The sequence below is a fragment of the Dicentrarchus labrax genome, unplaced genomic scaffold (genome assembly GCF_905237075.1).
Source record: "Dicentrarchus labrax unplaced genomic scaffold, dlabrax2021, whole genome shotgun sequence".
Classification (NCBI taxonomy): Eukaryota; Metazoa; Chordata; class Actinopteri; family Moronidae; genus Dicentrarchus; species Dicentrarchus labrax.
The window spans coordinates 32,456,460-32,476,392 of NW_026136719.1; the positions used below are offsets into that span (position 1 = coordinate 32,456,460).

At 40.1% G+C, this 19,933-nt stretch overlaps 1 protein-coding gene across 3 annotated transcripts in view; it reads left to right on the forward strand.

The window, feature by feature from the left end:
* Positions 1-3,435, forward strand: part of adamts17 (ADAM metallopeptidase with thrombospondin type 1 motif, 17) — a 118,671-nt gene extending 115,236 nt beyond the window's left edge. For all 3 annotated transcript variants that reach the window (XM_051379985.1, XM_051379986.1, XM_051379987.1), the window contains one exon: positions 710-3,435. In XM_051379985.1, the coding sequence (XP_051235945.1) occupies positions 710-861 (152 nt within the window). In that variant the 3' untranslated portion in view covers positions 862-3,435. The remainder of the gene's footprint in view (positions 1-709) is intronic.
* The last annotated feature ends 16,498 nt before the right edge of the window (positions 3,436-19,933 follow it).

Below are 19,933 nucleotides of genomic sequence, written 5' to 3' on the forward strand. Positions count from 1 at the left end.
CATGTAACATTTAAAATAAAATAGTTATTTATATACATGTATGTGTACAATAGTGACTGAAAACAGATATTTTAAAGATAAATTAAATGTAAATTTGTGTTCACTGTATCAGTGACAAAAAACAACTATAATGCCGACAAACAGCAACTGCCTAAATAAGCCATTCATTAGACATGACTGTACTGAACGCCTACTACATACTTCCCATAAACACATGGCCAGCTTTGACATGTCCTGTTATGAACAGGCCACTGTGCCCTTTAAAAAAATGGGGATTTCCTCAGTAAACTACATGTGACACAACAAATAAGTCACATTTATCAGTGTCCGTCTTCACACAGGACATCAACAGTAGCACAAGATTTCTCCTACTCACACAAATATATTGTAACCAGATGTTACAGAGACGTTCAGAAAGTTATCTTTGGTGTAACGTTTTGCAGAGGAGTCATTTCTTCACTTCAGTCAGCCATAAAGAGTGTAGATTCCAGGCCTGTACAAGTGATACAACAAAGTAAAAAAACAAAGAAAAATCTAAAATGGTTAACTTGTCTTAATTGGGGAATACTCAGCTAACAATAGTGTTCTCACCTACTCTGTCACATAGTGGCCATACGCCAGTATTGGTTGTTTTGGAAGACAATTAAAAACATGCATTTTGTCATTTATGAATACTGACTTGTTGCCTCTCTCCTACCCCCAACCCCAGCTGCTCTGACCTACAAATGCATGGGGGACCAGTGGACAGTGTACTGTCGCGTGATCCGAGAGAAGAACCTCTGTCAGGACATGAGATGGTACCAGCGCTGCTGTGAAACCTGTAGAGACTTTTATGCCAAGAAAATACTGCACAAGAGCTAATGACCAAATGCACCTACTTTCCTCCAAATAGCGCTCCTTTTTGTAAATGTTTTTTAATATTGTTAAATGTTATAAGAAAACAATTTCTATTATTGATGGAACTTTTTTGTATTTAAGTAAGAAAATGGCAAGTACACATTAAGTGTACATTTTAAATGGGCTCATAAGCTTCTAGTTTTGATGAAGACTTGAAAATGTCCAATATTTCTTTTGCTGTACACCAAAAAAAAAAAAAAAAACTGGGGGAGCCTTTAGAACGCCATTCAAGGCGGCTTTATTGCACAGAATGATTGAAAATAAGTGCTTGATTTTGAAGTAGACTTTCTGGCAGGTCTATCAGATGACATGGGATTATGAGTCAGCCAGAGCTTTCCCTCTTCCTTAATTATGCTCTCCTTTGTATCTTTTACTCGGTTGTACTGTATTATAGCTAACTGTTGCAATTTCAAAAAACTAGTAAATAGGTTTATACATAAGTAAAATGATGATACTTAAGTATTAATTAAGTATACCGTAATAATGTGTAAGTATTGATCAGGAGCCATGGTAAAATACTGTAGGTTTACAGTGAATCGACCAAGCTAATGATAGGAGACCCACTGATCCACAGCTCTGTTTGAGGGCCGTGGATAGCTCATGTAGCAGAAAATGGTGGAAGCAGAAACATATTCTCCAAGGGTACATGGTTGTTTTGTTTCCAGATACAGTCCATTGATGGATTTAAAATTTTCTTGCCAACAATATTACTCTTTAAGATTTATTTAAATTTTCATTTATCAATTGTGCACCAAATCTCGTTTTGTTCTGTTAGTCCTGTAAGTAGGTGGAGGTCAGTATGTGCAGTGAGAACGGACACCTTTCATTAGCTGTTTCAGTACTCGTCATGCTGACTACAGGCATGGTAAAGCCTGCTTACATTACGCTGTGCCCCAGCCATGAACACATGCTTTGCTACAGCAGGGCTGTTGTGATCCTGCTTGGTAGCAGGACCAACCAGCCAGTGCACATAAACTAAAATTAAGTCATATAAACAAATCAAGTATAAACCTCTTCTATCTTCTTGTCATTTCAAGTGTCTCGTATCTGGATAAAATCCTATGCGTTGCCAAAATTAATCTGATAACTGTCCGTCTTGGTTGTCCTGGCTATGTGCAAATCCGGATCGACTCCAGTCCAGAGGCTGGTGGTAATGCTTCAGAAACTGCTTGGTAACTGACAAAAAACACCAAAAGAAGAGCTGTTTAGTTACAACAATAACAGTGAAGCCAGCTAACAACTGTCCATAGAGTAACACAAACATGGATAGATTGTAATTATGAGCTAGACAAAGGTTTTATTGTATTCACAGCCTTCATTCACTCCACTCCCTCACAAACAGATCACTGCCCACTCACTGGCATTTTGCTTTTTACCTTCTCACCAAATCTTCAACAAACTAGTTCAATAACAACTGATGGAAATTGGAAAGCTAATTGGCTCTATTTTCAACTTGAGATGTGACAGTTTGTCGCTTTTATCTTTTAACATATCATCTGGTTGTCTTTTCAACATAGATTAGCCTAGCACATAGCATATCTAAGTACAGGAAAGGAGGAAGTTGACTGAGGCTTACTCAGCTCCTATTGGAGCAAAAAGGGGCGGGACTTAGGATGGGGCAATTGAGATAATGAAAGCACTCATTTAACACCAGGTGTAACTTCAACAGCCCCTTGACAGGATGTCATTATGCAGATAACATCCAGATACAGGTCACTTTCTAATACCAGATGGAAACGGGGGTCTTTATTCTTCAGTGCTCTGAAAGCCTGTTATAAGCTTGTGCCCTCTGAAAGTAAAAGTCAGGGGGTAAACCAGTAATAATTGTTTTTAAATGGCCAAACATTGAATACATAATATCAGCACTAATTATCTGTCACCAGCAGCTGCTATTAAAAATATCATTATCACCCTGTCGGGCCTGGTCACATAGTCCTGGAGCTCACATGCATCAGTGTGTGTGTTAACAATAAAGGCCTCAGTCTTTTCCATGGGGCTGAATGGTGCTACCTTATGACCTGTTTCACTATTGTGGAATTCAGCTTATTGTCAGTGATGGTCCTATTGTCATTGTTTGTTCATAGTTATTGTTGTTGTATGTTGTAGGATTATTTAATAACATGCCTTTTATTGATGAGTCTTTTTTTGCCGATGTAGAGCAAATATGCTTAATTATTCCCGTACTGTACTTTTTTTTTAGTTGCACATACAGTATGTTTGGTACATAAACTGCCACTAAATGTATTTCATGGTGCTGATTTGGAGTAAATAATTTGTTTATACAGGGATTTAACCATTTGTCTGTTGTTCTGTGTAGTCACACTATATTTGTACTGTCATCCACTTTGTGTTCAATATTCATCAGACCATTCTGAGCAAACACCTGGATGATTGGATCAAATTCTATTTCAAGTCTACTGTAAAGTGATCTCTTTTATTTTGTTACATAATAAATAATGTGATTTTACATGGAAAACAAAACCTGTATGACCCGCTATTAAGGTATGTGGATTTACCATTAAACCAGAATGCAGACTGCTCTCTTCCTCTTCCTGTCCTCACAGCACACTGCCATACACTCTAGTAGTATACCAACTATAATTAAAATGTAGTTGCAGAGATGAGAACATTTTTTGGAACTAATATCTATCTGTAAATACTTGAAATCAAAATATTTCATTATTCCAATATTCTATTTCCATTTACTGCTCAAGTGCTGTAAGACGCAGCTAAAAGTAATGCCCTGATAGCTCGCCTGGTAGAGCTGGCGCCCTGTGTACCAATGCTGACACCTCACTGATGTGGCCATGGTAAGTCCAGCATCTGTCTCTCTCAGCACAGCTCAAGATGAACAGCAATCAAATAAAGGCAGGAAAAAAGAATTACCTCTATTTAACTCTATAAACTATTATTTCCAGGGTCAAGTACAAACAAGCTCAACATATCTTCATTAGTTTTGAACAGTTTTAAACCACGTGTGAATGATTTCTACATATAACCGTTTACAAATGCCTTATAAAAACACTAAGGTTTTACTTGCGCAATAATATATCAATAAACATGATTACAGTTGTGTTATCAAGCATGTCCTATATCCGTTATCAATATGCAGTAAAATGACCTGGGAATGAGAGGGGCTGTGAAGTGTGTCAGAAAAACTATGGTGGCCGTGAAAAACATGAAGGGCCCTATCTAGAGCCAGTGTTTGGTTTGTCTGTCCTGGGCTACTGTAGAAACATGGTGGTTCAACATGGTGGACTCATTCTAAGGTAACAAAAGCACAACAATTCTTATTTTCAGGTGATTATGTATAGTATCATATACACTATGAATATTAAGTACAATTTCTGCCGACAGATCGTCCGACATGTTTCACACTGGACATTTAAACGATGTTTTGACCAATGCAGCGGGTATCGGGCTGTGCTGTCATAAATCTACTGGCTCTGGGACAAGCAACACCATTCTTAAGCCCAAAGAGAGTCAAAGAGAAATAAAGTGTCTGAAATGACACAAATTATTTCTCATTGCCCAGGAAAACTGCAGTAAGTACAGTAGATCAAAGTTAAAGCTGGCAGTGGGTCTGTAAAATGTGACGGATGTTTACAACAGACAGTTTGCTTTATTTTCTGTTCCAAATAAGTTTGACTGACCTGGAGGTTGTTTCCAGACTGACGGATCATCTCACTGCTCATGTTTGTTTTTTTTTAGTAGTGTGAGGCTGATAAAAATTAGAGAGGCAGAGGTAATATGGCGGAGTGGCCCTCCTGACTACGCCTTAGCAGGGTCAATGTTTTTACAAATGCTTTTCAGAGGTGAAGAGCTTTTTTTTTAATCAAAAATGCCTTCAGTGAAGCTTGTGGAATACATAATCAACAATTCTCCTATTGTGCTAGAGGGACACACGTTGCAGTCACTGTAAAGCAAACCGAACTGTGCATCCTAAGCATTACTAAATCTAGTCTTCAGTGTATTTTCCTGAAGAGACAACTTGTCAAACACAAAATCTGTCTGAAGCTGAAGAGTGTAGCATGAAGAGTTACTATGGTAACGGGGAAGCTCTGTGACCCTGACGCTCCGAAACGTTCTCATGATTACCAATATGGCTATGATGTATGCAGGGTGGCAAATGTGTTGATCAACTTGACATGAATATGATGATTATTATGTAGCCTTGTGTGATGTGTTTTACCTTAATAGGAAACCAACAGTACATGAATAGCATACTGTTTACTGGGAAATATCACAGGATTAAGTATTAAGAGGAATTTGGACTGAAATTAAATTTTTTACTACTTTTTACAGAGAGAGTATAAAGTACCAAAAAAAGGTACTGTTGAGTACAGGTACCGGTTCAAATGTGAACATTACCCAAGCTAAGCGCATTGCTGATGTGAAGCAGATGACAAAAGCGGGTGCACACCAGCATTTCACATGATGCAGAAGACAATACTGGATCACAAGTTCAGTACTGCAGCGCCAGACGATATTCCTTAAGTCTTGCTAAGCAAAAAAAAAAAAAAATCAGAGAAGGGAAGATCATGCTTAGGATTAAACGTGAGATCGGCATGCATATTCACACCTGAGAAACCCGTAAAAGCCATTAACAGAACTTCTTCCAAGATTACATCAATATAAGTGAAAACCAATTTATGCACCAGTGAATTGTGTGAGGAGTCTTATCGTTGCCTTGAGGATGTGCCTTTTAAAGCCATTGAGGAGCAATGAATGGAAGGATTTCCCAGAAGACTCTGGGATGCTGGATCTTCGAATGTGAAGCTGAATCCCTGCTAGCATAGTTTGATACTCAAAACTATCATGTTTGCCATCTTCCAGGGTTATACAGTGACTTTGTTTTTTCAAAACATCAGTCAAAACTAGGGGGAATCTGCAGATTCCACGTAGTCATTATAAAAAGAAATGCCAGTCCATCATCACATAGCAAAGACTAGAACCACATATCTGAGCAACAGCCTTTGTCTTAAGACGCACTATTTTAAGATTTTAACAGATTTAGCCAAACCAGCAAGTGTGATATGGACGACCTTGAGGGAGAATGTGCATAGCGAGTTAGAGAAAATCTTCTAGACAGAATGGAGGCAGCAGACCAGATTTGATAGCTGTTCTGCTGCGAGACAGCTTGTCTTTTCATGTTCATCATCATCTTCAGTCACTACTATTAGTGTAGTTGTTGCTACTGTTGTTGCTGTGCACCTATCTGTCTGTCTGTCTGTCTGTCTGTCTGTTTCTCTATCTGTCACTCTCTCTCTCTCTCTCTCTCTCTCTCACCCCAACTGGTCAAGACAGATGACCACCCACCTAGAGCCGAGGGGTCTATCCTAGGTTTCTGCCTTTTAAAGGGGAATTTGGCAACTATTTCAACTTAATAAACCCATTTAGAAATCATTTAAATGGTTAAATGGCCTGTTCCGGTCTTAATGGTGACTTTCCCCGCTCCCCCTAGCGTCCCCAGGCGGAAAACCAACCTTGCAACTTTGGGACTACCATCCCACTAAGTTGGAAATAGGAAGTATCGTGAGAAGCGAGAATGAGCGAGAAACACAAACTGCTTTACGGGAATTCCACATAAACGCAATGTTCTTTGATACTGTGTATAATTTATTACCCACCTCGGTAGACATTGCTCCACACGAAAAAGTTGCCTGGCAACAAATGCACATCAGCAGCGGTAGAAAGGGGGAGGAGGGTGCCGCAAGTGAGTTTTTTTACGACAGTTTTGTGAAATATACGTCCCAGAGCTGTAGGGGGAGCTCGTTGAGAAAACATGCAACGACAAAAGTGAAAACCAGCGAAGAAATGGCTAGAGTTGCCAAGTTCCCCTTTAAAAGGAAGTTTTTCCTTGCCGCTGTTGCCAAGGTCTTGCTCATGGTGGTACTGTTGGGTCTCTGTAAATAATGTTATAAAGAGTTCGGTCTAGACCTGCTCTATTTGAAAAGTGTCCTGAGATAACTTCTGTTATGTATTGGCGCTATACAAATAAAATTGAATTGAATTGAATTGTTGCAGAGATGCTTGCATGAGCACACTATCAAGGGTTATGCCAACGTGTAGAAGGGCCTACAGTTCTCTTTTGAAAGTGGTACGCCGTACTCCTGGAAAAGCTTCTGACTGTAGAGATACTGCGGGCTGGCAGGGACGAGGGAAAGTCAACTACTAGATAATCATCTAAAAGATGCAAGATGAAACAGAGTGTGTAGAGAATCCAGCATAAAGCTTCTGTCAAGAAGGGCCACTGGGGCAACCGAATGTCAGTTTAACAGAAAAGTATAATTTAGAACACCATTTACACTATCTAATGTCTGCATTTCCCAGCTATACACAAACCTCTGGGTACTGCGCATTCAACAAAAGCATAGAACAAGTAAAACGGCTCTTGAGAAATTAAGCCATTTGTGGTCGGAATGGAAGAATCGCGAGGAGCTGAGAAAACAATGATGAGACGTTCTCTGTTTTTTGTTGCTTGTGGCAACACCTATGGATTTACTCGGAAGATGGAGAAGGGCGATTTTAACATACTTTAATAACCTCTTTCAAAAAGAATATCCTCTACTACTTCTGGGTTTTTACAGACATGGGTCACTTTTGGGAGCCAGCATAATTGAATGAATTGAATTGAATTGAAATGTCTTTAATGTCCCCAATGGGCAATTTGGTTCACAACAGGTAGCCAACACATTCACATTCGCATAGACCTGCTAGGAATCCTTGAACTAAGCCGGTGATAAGGTAATTAACAGAGCATCTGTTAGGATGATTTGACAGAGCTTTGGAGAGAGCTGGAACGTTCACTGAAGTTGAAGGATGCTTAATGTTATTTCCCTGATTTTACCAGATAGAGCCTCCTGGGAAACAGAACGTGGGTGGCTGTCTGCACACAAATGTACGCATGCATACATTTACAGTTAGAGAATGTACAAATTATCATTGAAACTAATGCAGAAGATATATCCTGAAGAAAGTACCTGTCGCTTTGGAGGCTGGCTTACAGAAATTAGCACAGATTTTTAACTGCGGCTGAGATTTTGCCAGTTCTTGCAGAGCAGTTCTTGGACATAGGGGGTTGTGTGGGAGAAGGAACCGCAGACAGAGCAGACTAAAGTTTTATGACCTGTAAAATGTCTGACGATTAGAGGCAGGACGACTATATACCAATCTAGTTCTGACTGAATTCTGAATGTACATTGCAGCTTTGGCAGAGAAGGACAATAATAATAATAATAATAATAATAATAAAAAAAAAAAAAAAAATAATAATAAACCACAACATTATAGTTATTATCTTAATTGCTATTACAATCACCATTACCATCACAATCATCATCAGTTATTTTTTTTTTTTCCATTGTATTATTATTATTATTTATTTATTTCCCTTTTTTTCTCTTCTCCTCCCCCATCTATTTCTCTATTACTTCCTTAAGCCGGTCGATATAGATTTGTTCATTATGAATTTATTATTTTAATAATTGGATTCCACATCAAGGAAACAGGATGATTCTTCAGTAGTGGGACCAGGATCAGATCGCTTTGATCTTTGAGGAACATGGTCGGCAGGTCTAAGGAGACACTAATGAGAAACGGTACGCCTCTATGGTGCTTTACCTTTACTTTTGGGAGATGTGATGTTTGATTAGCATTGTTTAAACCCGAGTCCTGGACATCAGCAAAGCTCTCTTAAACCAAGAGGTAACTTTGGTAGCAGTTTAAATAGACCGCCAGATTGGAAGGGTGCGCTTGGTTAGTGATTATGGAGTGAGGCATGTCAAGTGTGTATATCAGCACAGCTCAAGTTGACTGCCTGAACTAGCTTGCAGGCCTCGCTCCATTTGTGTTTGTTGCCCCCAGTGGTCAATATTTCACATGGAAATCTGTTGCTGTTCCCACCAGGAAAGTGCAATCTTACAGATTATGTCTAGCTGTTTCTGGGAATTGTTTAACCCTCATTAATCAAATTCTATTTTGTTATTTTATTTCAAGCTCCTAGTTTTGTGATGAACTCTTTCTTTCATGTTTCCGAAATTGCAGTTTTCCTAGGTGGCAATGTTTTCTCAGATATTAGTGTAAACATAACGAATATCATCCAAAAACATCATTATCAGAGAGTCACACTGGTCAAACCCGACCAGTTCCTGCATCACACAATGATCCTCTGAATAATGTATCCAAGATGTTGCGTGTGTTGGAGCCAGACGGACTGGGATGATGAATTGCCATCTGGCTGGCCAACCTGGATGCCGACACCAACACTTAAGCTCTGGTGTGAAAAGATGGAGGGAAAGGTCACGCCGCCTGTTTCTCTGCTTTAATGCTGTCTGAGAGGCAGAGGTGAATCACGCTGATAGAAACAGAAAACAACCACATGGTTGTCTCAGTTGCTGATGAGGAAGATACCCCAGTTTTACTTTCCCCATATAGTTTTATCCTGCAAGTCTGGGGATCAGCCACCACTGCCCCTGAATAATGCCCACATCTCCTGAATATTCCCTCTAATTACGCAGATCTGTGGTCTGTTGTCAGTGACCTACAGTCTAGATCAGTGGTTCTCAACATTTTTTGTCTGACATTCTCTGGTTATTTCTGTTCCCTCCAGTCTCTCTTCTTTTCCCCCTCTCCTCTCTGTACCTAATGAAGTAAAGGACATTTCCTTCAGTCAGTAGTCAACGTGGATGAAGAGAGACTAATTACAGTACCACCCAACAGTGGAGGTCAGCAGCTCCGCGGCTCTGCGACAGGTTGAGAAGTGGGAGTGTGGATAAATCCACTTTTAAATCCCCAAACTTTGAAAAATTGGCTCTGAGCTCTCCTCACACCGGTAACGGCTCCAGATCAGAGCAGAATGGTGGACTCTGTGTGTTTATTCCTCCAGAAGCTCTGGCTCCGCAAAGTTTTGTATCATTCGCATATATCCACTTTGTGTGTGATTGCACCATGCAAATTTGTTGCTTCGCTTTCTGCGTGAACACACCATTAGAATACACACATATGTGAATGCCGATGAGCCCACCGCCTCATGAGAAGAAATGTGGGCAGTACTGCACAAGGAAATCAGTTTGCTGGTTAATAGTCTGTTTTTCCTTAATTTGCATAGATTGGAAGTGAACAGGAGGTGAATATTTGCTAATGTTAATGTTGTTTATGTTTTTTAAGTTAGATAAGAACGAGATTTTAGCAGGAAAGCTAATGTGAGTTGCTGTTCAAGTTAAGTCGAGTCTGTGGCTCTCTGCCGTGTCAACCCAGTGTCACTCCCAACTTGTTACTGCCACTTTGTCAGAGGTCCTCCACTTCAAAATGTGACGCTGTAGGTAGTGCTGGTTGTATAGCAGGCTGCTGTCTGACTCAGTGTGACCATCTGCTCTGACTGTGATAGAACGCTGACATTTCTGCTTTATGCACAACTTGATTTGCCTTATTGAAATGAATTCTGCCATATTAAAGGGCCAGTGTGTAGGATTTAGTGGCATCTAGTTTTGTAGTTGCAGATTGCTACCAAGTTGGTTGTGTGTAGGAGGAACTACGATGGCTGCAAAACTCTCAAAAACCCAAAAGGCCCTAGTCGAGTTAACTCATAGTCGATGAGAAGAGTCTTAGTCAACCCACTTTTCATTAGTCACCAGGACGGAAGTATCAGAGGATCGTTGTAACATAGACCTTTTTCTTTTCTTTTTTTTTCCCCAGGGAGTCACGTGCATTATTCTGCTGAAAGAGGCCACTACCATCAGGGAATATCATTTCCACGAAAGAGTGTACATGGTCTGCAATAATGCTTAGGTAGGTGGTACGTGTCAGTAAAGTAACATCCACATGAATGGATGGCCGTCCACAAGATGTAAAAGAACACATCATATGTCAGACCAGGCCACCTTCTTCCATTGCTCTGTGGTCCAGTTCTGAGATTCACATGCCCATTGTAGGTGCTTGGACTCGACATGGGTCACTATGGGCACCCTGACTGGTCTGCGGCTTCACAGTGTCGTACCAACAAACTGTGATGCACATGTGTTCTGACACCTTTCTATTAGAACCAGCATTAACTCTTTCTTTCAGTCTGTTGGATTGGACCACACGGGCCAGTCTTTGCCCCCCATGACCCTGTCTTTGGTTCTTTCCTCCCCACTTTTGATAGGTACGGACCACTGCAGAGCGGGAACACCCCACAAGAGCTGCAGTTCTGGAGATGCTCTGACCCAGTTGTCTAGCCATCCCAATGTGGCTCTTGTCAAAGTCGCTCAAATCCTCACGCACATGACCCGGTTTCTACAGCACACCTTTAAAAGAGAGAGAAGAGACAGCGGACCACACCGGTGTGCTCCGTTAGCCTAGCTTGAGATTGGTAAACTAGCATGTAAAAGTGGTAAACTCGATAAAAATGACACTGAAACAAAGAACAACCTGAGTGACCTGTACAAAGTGAGATTTGCTCTGTTTAGGCATTTCACCACGTTCTAACACACTATTGACAAGAGTGCTTGCATTATTTTACCTCTCCTCAACAGCGTGTGAAGCTGACTAATTCACAGGAAGTTTTAAGGGTCACACAATAAACGTACAATTAACATTAATTAATAAAAGCTACCCCCAAAAGAATATACACAGAAAATAAATAATAACAAAATATGAACAGGGATGAATGATTGGTGAAATGAACTACTTTAATACATGGGTTACAATATGCTGTGCAGACGACTTGAAGATTTTCTTTAAATCTAAGAGACAACTGGAAAAGAGAAGTGCCTTAAGACTCTCTAAATGACTTGTGTTATATCTTAAACAAACCCATTAAAATAACTTTACTTATATGCTGTCTTTTAACACCCTCCTCCTCTTCCACCTGGGGTTGGGGACCCCCACTACCAGAGTCACAGGGGATCGCAAAGCATTCCTGATTTTAAGGGGTTTAATAAAACTAGACAAATATACACAGAAGGCCTATATCTCAGCATTTTGTTTATATCTGTGAAAACTAAATGGAATTGTTATTTTTAAAGTTTAGATTGTTTTTTAGGATTTAAACTTTGAAGAGCTGAACACAAGCTATATTCACAGAGCTTTCACACTGATAAACAGTCTCATCCTGCATTAAAAAGTTCAAATAACCAAAGAACTAATAGAGCAATGAGAAGAAAACACTTAATCTGTCAAGAATCTTATTAAGTTTGAATGTTAAGAAAAGAAAAAATACATAATACAGACAGAATTGTATAAAAATATCAGAAAAAAACTCATCTCTTATCAGTTTGTGAAAAATGAGTGATTTGGATCCATTTTGATCCATTGTACAGTTTGATATGAAATATCCATAAAATAAGTCATGTAGTCAGCGGTCATTGGTTAACACAATAGATAGAAAAGGCATCCTTTAAGGAAAAAGATTGGGAACCACTGCCCTAGACTATATCCTCTTCCTTTATTACTTCTAAACATTTGATTTAAGCGAGCTCAGACGATGCACAATATGGATCAAGATTTTTCACGACATACTTTTCCTGCTTTTGTCCAACTTTTTGTGTTACCTTGGTGTAAATATAGGAAAGGAACAATCACAAGACACCAAAGCTGCAATCCTTAGATAAGTTCTGGCAGATAATATCTGACAGGCGGGCTGGCTGAATGACAGAAGCTACAGTATAGAACTCACACACACAGTGAGTGGGCTGTTTGACACTTGGATCAGATAAGATGGATGAGTATTATATACATATCATTTATTCCTGAACAGAAGGTTTTGCTGAGAGAGTAAATATAATTCTTCAAAAACATATTTGGAAAGTAAATTAGTACTATATGAATGTAGGCTAAAAGTAGCCGCTCTGATTCTACATTCCCCCACATGCTAGTTTACACACACACACACGCACACACACACACACACACACACACACACACACACACACACACACACACACACACACACACACACACACACACTTGCAGACACAGTGACAGCTGGCCACTGTCAAATGTGATTTTAATAATGAGCAATGAAACTGACCTTAGAGGAAACCTGACCATGATTCAAAGCCATTACAGCAGGTCGTTACTTATCGGTGTGTGTGAATGTAAGTCTATGTAACATCTCCAAAAGTGACATAAGTAAATGTGTGCCTGTGTGTGTGTATTATGTTCATGCTTGTGTGCTTGTTGCGTTTTTATGCAGACTGTTAACGTCAACATATTTGAAACATGGTTTCAGAAATAATTAGTAAAACCTCTCAGCTCACACTGCCATGTTGTCCTGACACGGCTCCTCTCCACCCCCACTCTGGGACTGGGAATGAAGGACATCTACCAGCAAATTCTTTCCACCAGTTCAGCCAACCCTGTCACTACACAGCAACGTTGATTTCAGGCAATGCTGCAAAACCTGATGTAATGCTCAATGCTCATTTTTTTAAAATGGCAACCACAGTGTGGTTACGATCGGTAGGCCATTTGGTTCTTTCTAACAGGGGAGATGGCCCAGTAGGAGCACCTTAGTGATGAAAAGACCGGCTCCTAAGTATCCCGTTATATAAGCTATACATTTTAGAGAATATTTTAGATCCAAGACGACACTAATTGAAGGGTGGGACTGAGAAAAAAAAGGGGCAATTACAACCTTATGCCATGTCATGAAGCCTGACTTGCATTATGATTGAAGCAGTCTAGTCGTTTCAACAGTATTTATAATCAGTTTTTACATTGAACTTGAGGGTAGTCAATCATCGAACATTCATTTATTTAATGTTAATTAACATTAAGTAATTTTTTTTCTAATTTCAACTTAAATAATGGCTGCATTTAAAAATAAAGCATTTGAAAACTAAATTGCTTAATTAAAAAAAAGAAATTAAATAAAAAGTGTAGCCTGTTTCCCTATTTCTTATTTTCTGTTAAATCCATTTCTGACAAATAGTTATTGTATTGTATTGAATTGAATTGTACTTCATTTGATTTGAGTCAGTTGTAGCTTACATACAGACACTGATACCACTACTCTACTACTGATGTGTCATCAGTGCCATTATATTGGACCTTTGCTTGAGAATACTTTCTTCGACTTTCCTGCTTTTAGAGCAAATTATTATTTCTCTGACTCGGACCGTCTCTCTTCTCATAGCTATAGCTGTAAGTAAGTGTGAATAATGTTATTCCTAATTTGAAAAATGAATAAATACATGAATAAAATAAACTGATCTTTTTTAGATTAAAAAACGATCCGGTCAACTGATCTTTGGTTTCATTGTGTGAACTTTTATTCAGAGGTGTGTTTACATAAGTAGGATGGTGAACCTTATATGTATCACTTGAGCTGAATATCTTATCTTGAATTTTTTGAAAATGACATTGTAACTGTTGCAGAGGTCCTACTGCATATAAAAGAAAATATCTGGTGCTGCCACTGATCTTGTCTCTCCCCTGTGTGAGTGTGTGTGTGTGTGTGTGTGTGTGTGTGTGTGTGTGTGTGTGTGTGTGTGTGTGTGTGTGTGTGTGTGTCTCACTCACTGACTCCAGTTGTAATGCTTATCAGAATGCACAGATTTGATTGGCTGAGTAGCATCACATGAGATGATTTACAACGCATGCAATTGGTCTGTGATTTTTTTTTCACGCGGTGTATATGTGTATTTGAATATGTGACCAGCCACGAGAAAACCAGCAACAAGTCTCCCGAGAGGCATTTTGAGTTATTTACAGATTCTGAAAGTGTAGTTTCTAAGCTTTCCAATGATGTCTAACACATGGTCCATCAACAGTATTGGAATTACATAAATAGGGAATGATTGGAAAGCTGAGACACATAATCTGCACACATCAGTTGTGCCACCCCAGTCAAAAAAAGTTTGGGTCCAGACCTTGACCACACAGTCCACCTAATAGTGACTTCGGTACTAAGGGATGGAAAGGGGGGATGGCAGGTTAACAAGGGGAATGTATTTTGGCAATTTTGCTAACAAGGGGGATGTTGCCTACTGTTTACAGTTAGGGAAAGATTGCAGTTGCACAAAAACAAAACTAGAAAAAACCTTAATTGCAGGTCTGTGATGCACATAAACTCCAGTCTCCAGCATGAAAGCCAGACACACTAAACTCCTACAGTATCCACCAACTCCACCCCCATACCCTTACTTTCCACACACAATATTTGTTTGTGTGTGTTAACATTGTTTTTTGTAGTATCTACATCAGAACACCAACATACAGATCCAACTCTGGGACAGAATAAGTGGGTGTATGCTGTGCATGAATGTCTGGCTGAAGTTCCATCTGCTATCATCTCTCTGCTATCTGCTCCTCATTAGGCAGACTGCCCTGTGGCAAGTCTCCATACACCACCACATTCCATTCCTTTTATTGTAATGCCCCTCTTTCTCTACATGCACACACATGCATGATACACATGATACGCATGATACACACCCACACAGAAGCAGGGCAGGGGTTGTCCTTGAAAATATCAATGATGCAGCAGAGTTTTATACACAACCTATTTCCAATTAAATATGGGTTAGCGCTTTTTGGCACTGCTCAAGTAGACATTGGCAGTTGGATGTGAATACATATATTTATATCTCAAACCCCGATCCAGGCACTACCTAGGGCTACTTAAAATTCAAATATAAAAATGACCCACATAATGCTTTTTTAATTGCAGATGTGCAATGTTTGAATGTTAATAACAGATGGACAGATTTCAAAGATTTGCACAACACAATGATGGAGTCACTTGTGAGAGAGAACACTAGAAAATGCTAATTATCACCTTTAAATCTGGACTTGGGTAACTTTCATATGTGGTCCAAATCAGATTCAGATCTCATTCTTTGCGATGTGACCTCAGTGTGGACAGTCATCAGAATTCATGCAACCTTTATGTCACTCTAGATTGACATTTGTCATGTGGGTCACTTCAGGACCATGACCTGTTCACACTGGAATCTGATATTGGGCCGCGTTTAAAAAAAATAATGTGAACAGCCAAACAAAACAAATGAAAGATCGGATCTGAGCAATAAATCAGAATTTTGTGCAAAGGCTAGCAGTGTGAACGCAGCCTTAGGGAAATTTGATTTACAGCAGAGGGCAAAAAACACCAATTCAACATAGAAGGGGACATGGGACACAGTTTGCACAGAAAGTGAAGTCCCTGGAAGCCTAATTTGCAGATAGAGGCATTGTTCTTATAGCTCCTTTAAACCAGCTACATTTTAGTTTTAATCTTTTTTTTGGATTTTAAAGGGCTAAGCCAAAATTGTTCAAATCGACTGGATTCAATTGCCGGCAATTGCTGTGTGTAGAGACACGTATAACTTGTAACAGAAATTTCAACAGTCATTTGGATTAAAGAGTAGCAGAGTTTGTTATCAGCGGGACCAGCCCACCATGGCGGCTGTTGTCGCCCCAGGAGGAGAGGAAGAGAGCCGGATCGAAGACATGCTGGCTAATGTCCAGTTTGGATGAAATGGGACTCAGACTTGCCAAACAACTGGAAATCAGAGACTGTTGTGCCCACATCTTTACAGAGTCCAGCTACATCAACATCCCGGATCCTCGCAGGGTGGACTGTGTTCCGAGCTGACAGAGCGCAGGACGAGTGGAGTCAAACTCTGTTTTCATTGATGATGCTTGGTTCTCAAACACAGTCAAACTGGATGGGCGCTGTTTCTTTTTATGTAAAGATGAAACCATATTTTATTTTTATTTTATTTTATGTTATCCTAACTTAATTATCTGGTATGTTCTATGTATGTGTAGCATGAAGGACTACAGCTTTTTTTTTCATTGTGCATCTTGGTTGTGTAATGACAAAATAAATGACTGCGTACTGCAACTATAATAAAGGGAGGACCTCAAAACATTGATGAAAGTAATAGTATAAGAAAGTTAAAATGGTACCAAGCTTTTGAAATATGAGGAAGAATTGTTAAAGAGTTGACATTCATTTCAGAATGTATTAGACTATACTTAGTATTGGGGGAACAACACTATTAGATCAAGTACCGGGAACGACTCAAAAGATATGGGGAATTAGACCATGAATCAGTGTTAGGAGAGGGGGAGCATGCTGTTGAGAACATGAAGAAGGCAGAAATGGTAGCCAAGAACCTTATTAAAGCCCACAGGCCTGGGGTGCCTCAGTAGCTCACCTAGTGGAGTGTGCCCCCCATGTACTAAAGCTGATTTCTTATCGTGTTCGATTCCATCCCCTGGCCCGTTGCTACATGTTCTTCTCTCGCCCTCTCTGTCTCTCTGTCTGCCTCCCCTCTCCTGTCTCTCTTCAGCTGTCAGTATCAAATAAAGACATTTAGAAATATTTATAAAAATAGTCCAGGTAATTTAACAGAGGATGGATGTGCCTGTAATTGATGTAAACAACAAAACTGTCATGAAGACCCAAAAACAGGCAGGAAGCACTGAGTTCTCTGCCTTGCCCTGAAGAAAAATCTCCAAGAGCGGGATTCGTAATGTCCCTCTGTGCTGTCTCTCTGTCATGGAGTAGCATGACCTGCTAATGGCCAGGTCCCTACACTGTGTGATGGAAAACTTTGAAGAAGATGAACAACTTATCCTCAAAGAAGATTTCAGGAGACCTTGATGACCTACACAGCAGAATTTATTGTGGCTGGGCCGAGGAGAATAAGATCAGCAATACAGGTGAAGCACAGTGTAATGCCAACTCAGTTCTGAAGGTTGCCTCCTGTCGGGGGATATTTGACACAAACCTAGAACCACAAGATCTACTAGAGTCCCAGATATGGTCATAACTTACGCAGCTACATATGTGTGAAGATCGGGTTGTGTTTTAAAACAAGTCCTTATCCTGCCTACACTATCCTAAGTCATGTTGAATGACACTAGTAGTTATGTACAACGCAGTATATGAAAGAAACAGTCTGTCTGTCAGATTTATCTTTCAACCTTGGTCTTCAGTGGGACTGCAATATGTCGGGTGCCTCTGTTGTCAGAAATGGAATACAATATTCATAGGTATGTTTTCATTAGTGTATAATCACCTGAATATTAGAATCATTGTGTTTTTGTTACCTTATAATGAGCTGTTTATATCTACAGAGAGAGCGGGTCGCCTTCTGTGGAGTCCGCCATGTTGAACCACCATGTTTGTACAGTAGCCCAGAATGGACAAACACTGGCTGTAGATAGGGCCTTTCATGTTTTTCGTGAGTTTTACAGTAACTGTAGTTTCTCCTACACACGTCACAGCCCGTTGTCATTCCCAGGTCGTCACATACAGACTTGAGCAGTGTTCAGTTAGTTGTAATCTGCAGCTTCATCACTAGATCTCCCACACACTGCACCTTTAAATAGAGGTATATAAAATCAGGCAGACATAGGCCCAAGCTACTCCAGAAAGGGGTTAAACTAGACCCAGTCCACTCGGCTTTATGAAGCAGACTAATCCTGCTTCAGTTTGTAGTCACATTCAAGAAAGGCTTTTCGCAATAAACCCTTTTGATCACAGCATAGCGGAATACAGTGTCACCCTGCATGGACACACTCCTCTGAAGACATATTCTTCATCAGCAGGATACAAATCTTGATGGAGCCAAGCAAACACAGAGCAACAAATACTTGAAAAATGACCCTCCCCACTGGTAACCTGACTGTTTTCTATCCTAATGTATTATTTTTAATGCTGCAGTGTGTGTGTTAACTCTGTGAAGTGTATTTCGTTTTATCACATGGAGAGAGATCTGGGAGAACATTTGAGGATTTTTGGGTTGATATTGGCAACTGGAAGAAAAATCAGGGAGGGAATCTTTAAACTTCATACTCTGGAGCTTGCATAACCACCGAGGTTACCTGGAGGACAAGAACACTGACTTTGTTTTGCAGACTGTACAAGAAACAAACAGAATGAGCCTGCCAGTAATAGACCTGTCTCAGTGCCATGAGTGAGTGTGTGTGTGCATAACACAAGGCGAGAGAGGAAGGGAGACAGTTGTGAGCTAGGTTAATGAATATTTTGTTTGTTTTTCTTCTTGCAGAAAATTGGTGTGCTGTGTTCTCTTAAAGAGCTGCTTTAACTGAGGAGGGCAATTAATCATTCTGCCCAAATGGTGCAGGAAGGAGTCATTCAGCACTATCACAGGGTGAGCTCACTCCCCAGATGGCACCTCAAAAAATATGTGTGTGTGTGTGTGTGTGTGTGTGTGTGTGTGTGTGTGTGTGTGTGTGTGTGTGTGTGTGTGTGTGTGTGTGTGTGTTATCAGCCATGCCTGTGGACGTGCATCTGTGTTTGTGATGCAAGTATAAAAAAATTATAAAATAACAGACAGCGCAAGGTGATGAGGCCTTAATAGCTGCCAGAGTTCTTCATCCCAAATGAGCTTTAACAATCAGCCATACATGGGCTTGTTTACCTCCACCTTCTTAATATCACTGGTCACACATGAAACCCAGCTGGACTGCAGGGAGTCAGCGGTGCAGACACTCGCTTTGCCATCTTGTGGTTGTCTTTAACAATGCAGCTGTTAAATAATCGGTAATGTAGGGACAAACATCACAATTAATTTTAGTCAATTAAGTCAAGGTTCTTCTACAGCTGCATGACGTAGCAGGTTTCATTGACAGAAAGGTGCGTTTGCCACCAGGACCCCTCGGCTCTGGAGCAACCTGCTTGAGGAGATAAGGTTTGTATTGAGAATATTCTTTTGTGGCATACATCTGCAGCTCAGTTATACAGAGAAAATATACAAATAAAAAGATGCACATACCTCTGTGGCAGTCGAATTGTGCACAATCACCTGAAGCTGCTGAGTATTTATATTATTTCATGTGGTAAAGATGGATTTGCTTACAGGGGCCACTGTTGTTGTGTTTACTCCTCTTAATTATACCTGAGGGAGCAGAGACACTAGTCCACTTAAAACAGCTGATCAGCTAAATTCATGTTGCTTTCAATCCGCCCGCACCTACCCCCTGCTCCCCTTGGTACATCAGCACTTTCCTGTGTGGAGACACAGTCATAAACTGGCCTGCTATTGCAATGTAAGCAGCTCCGTCCTCCTCAGTGTGA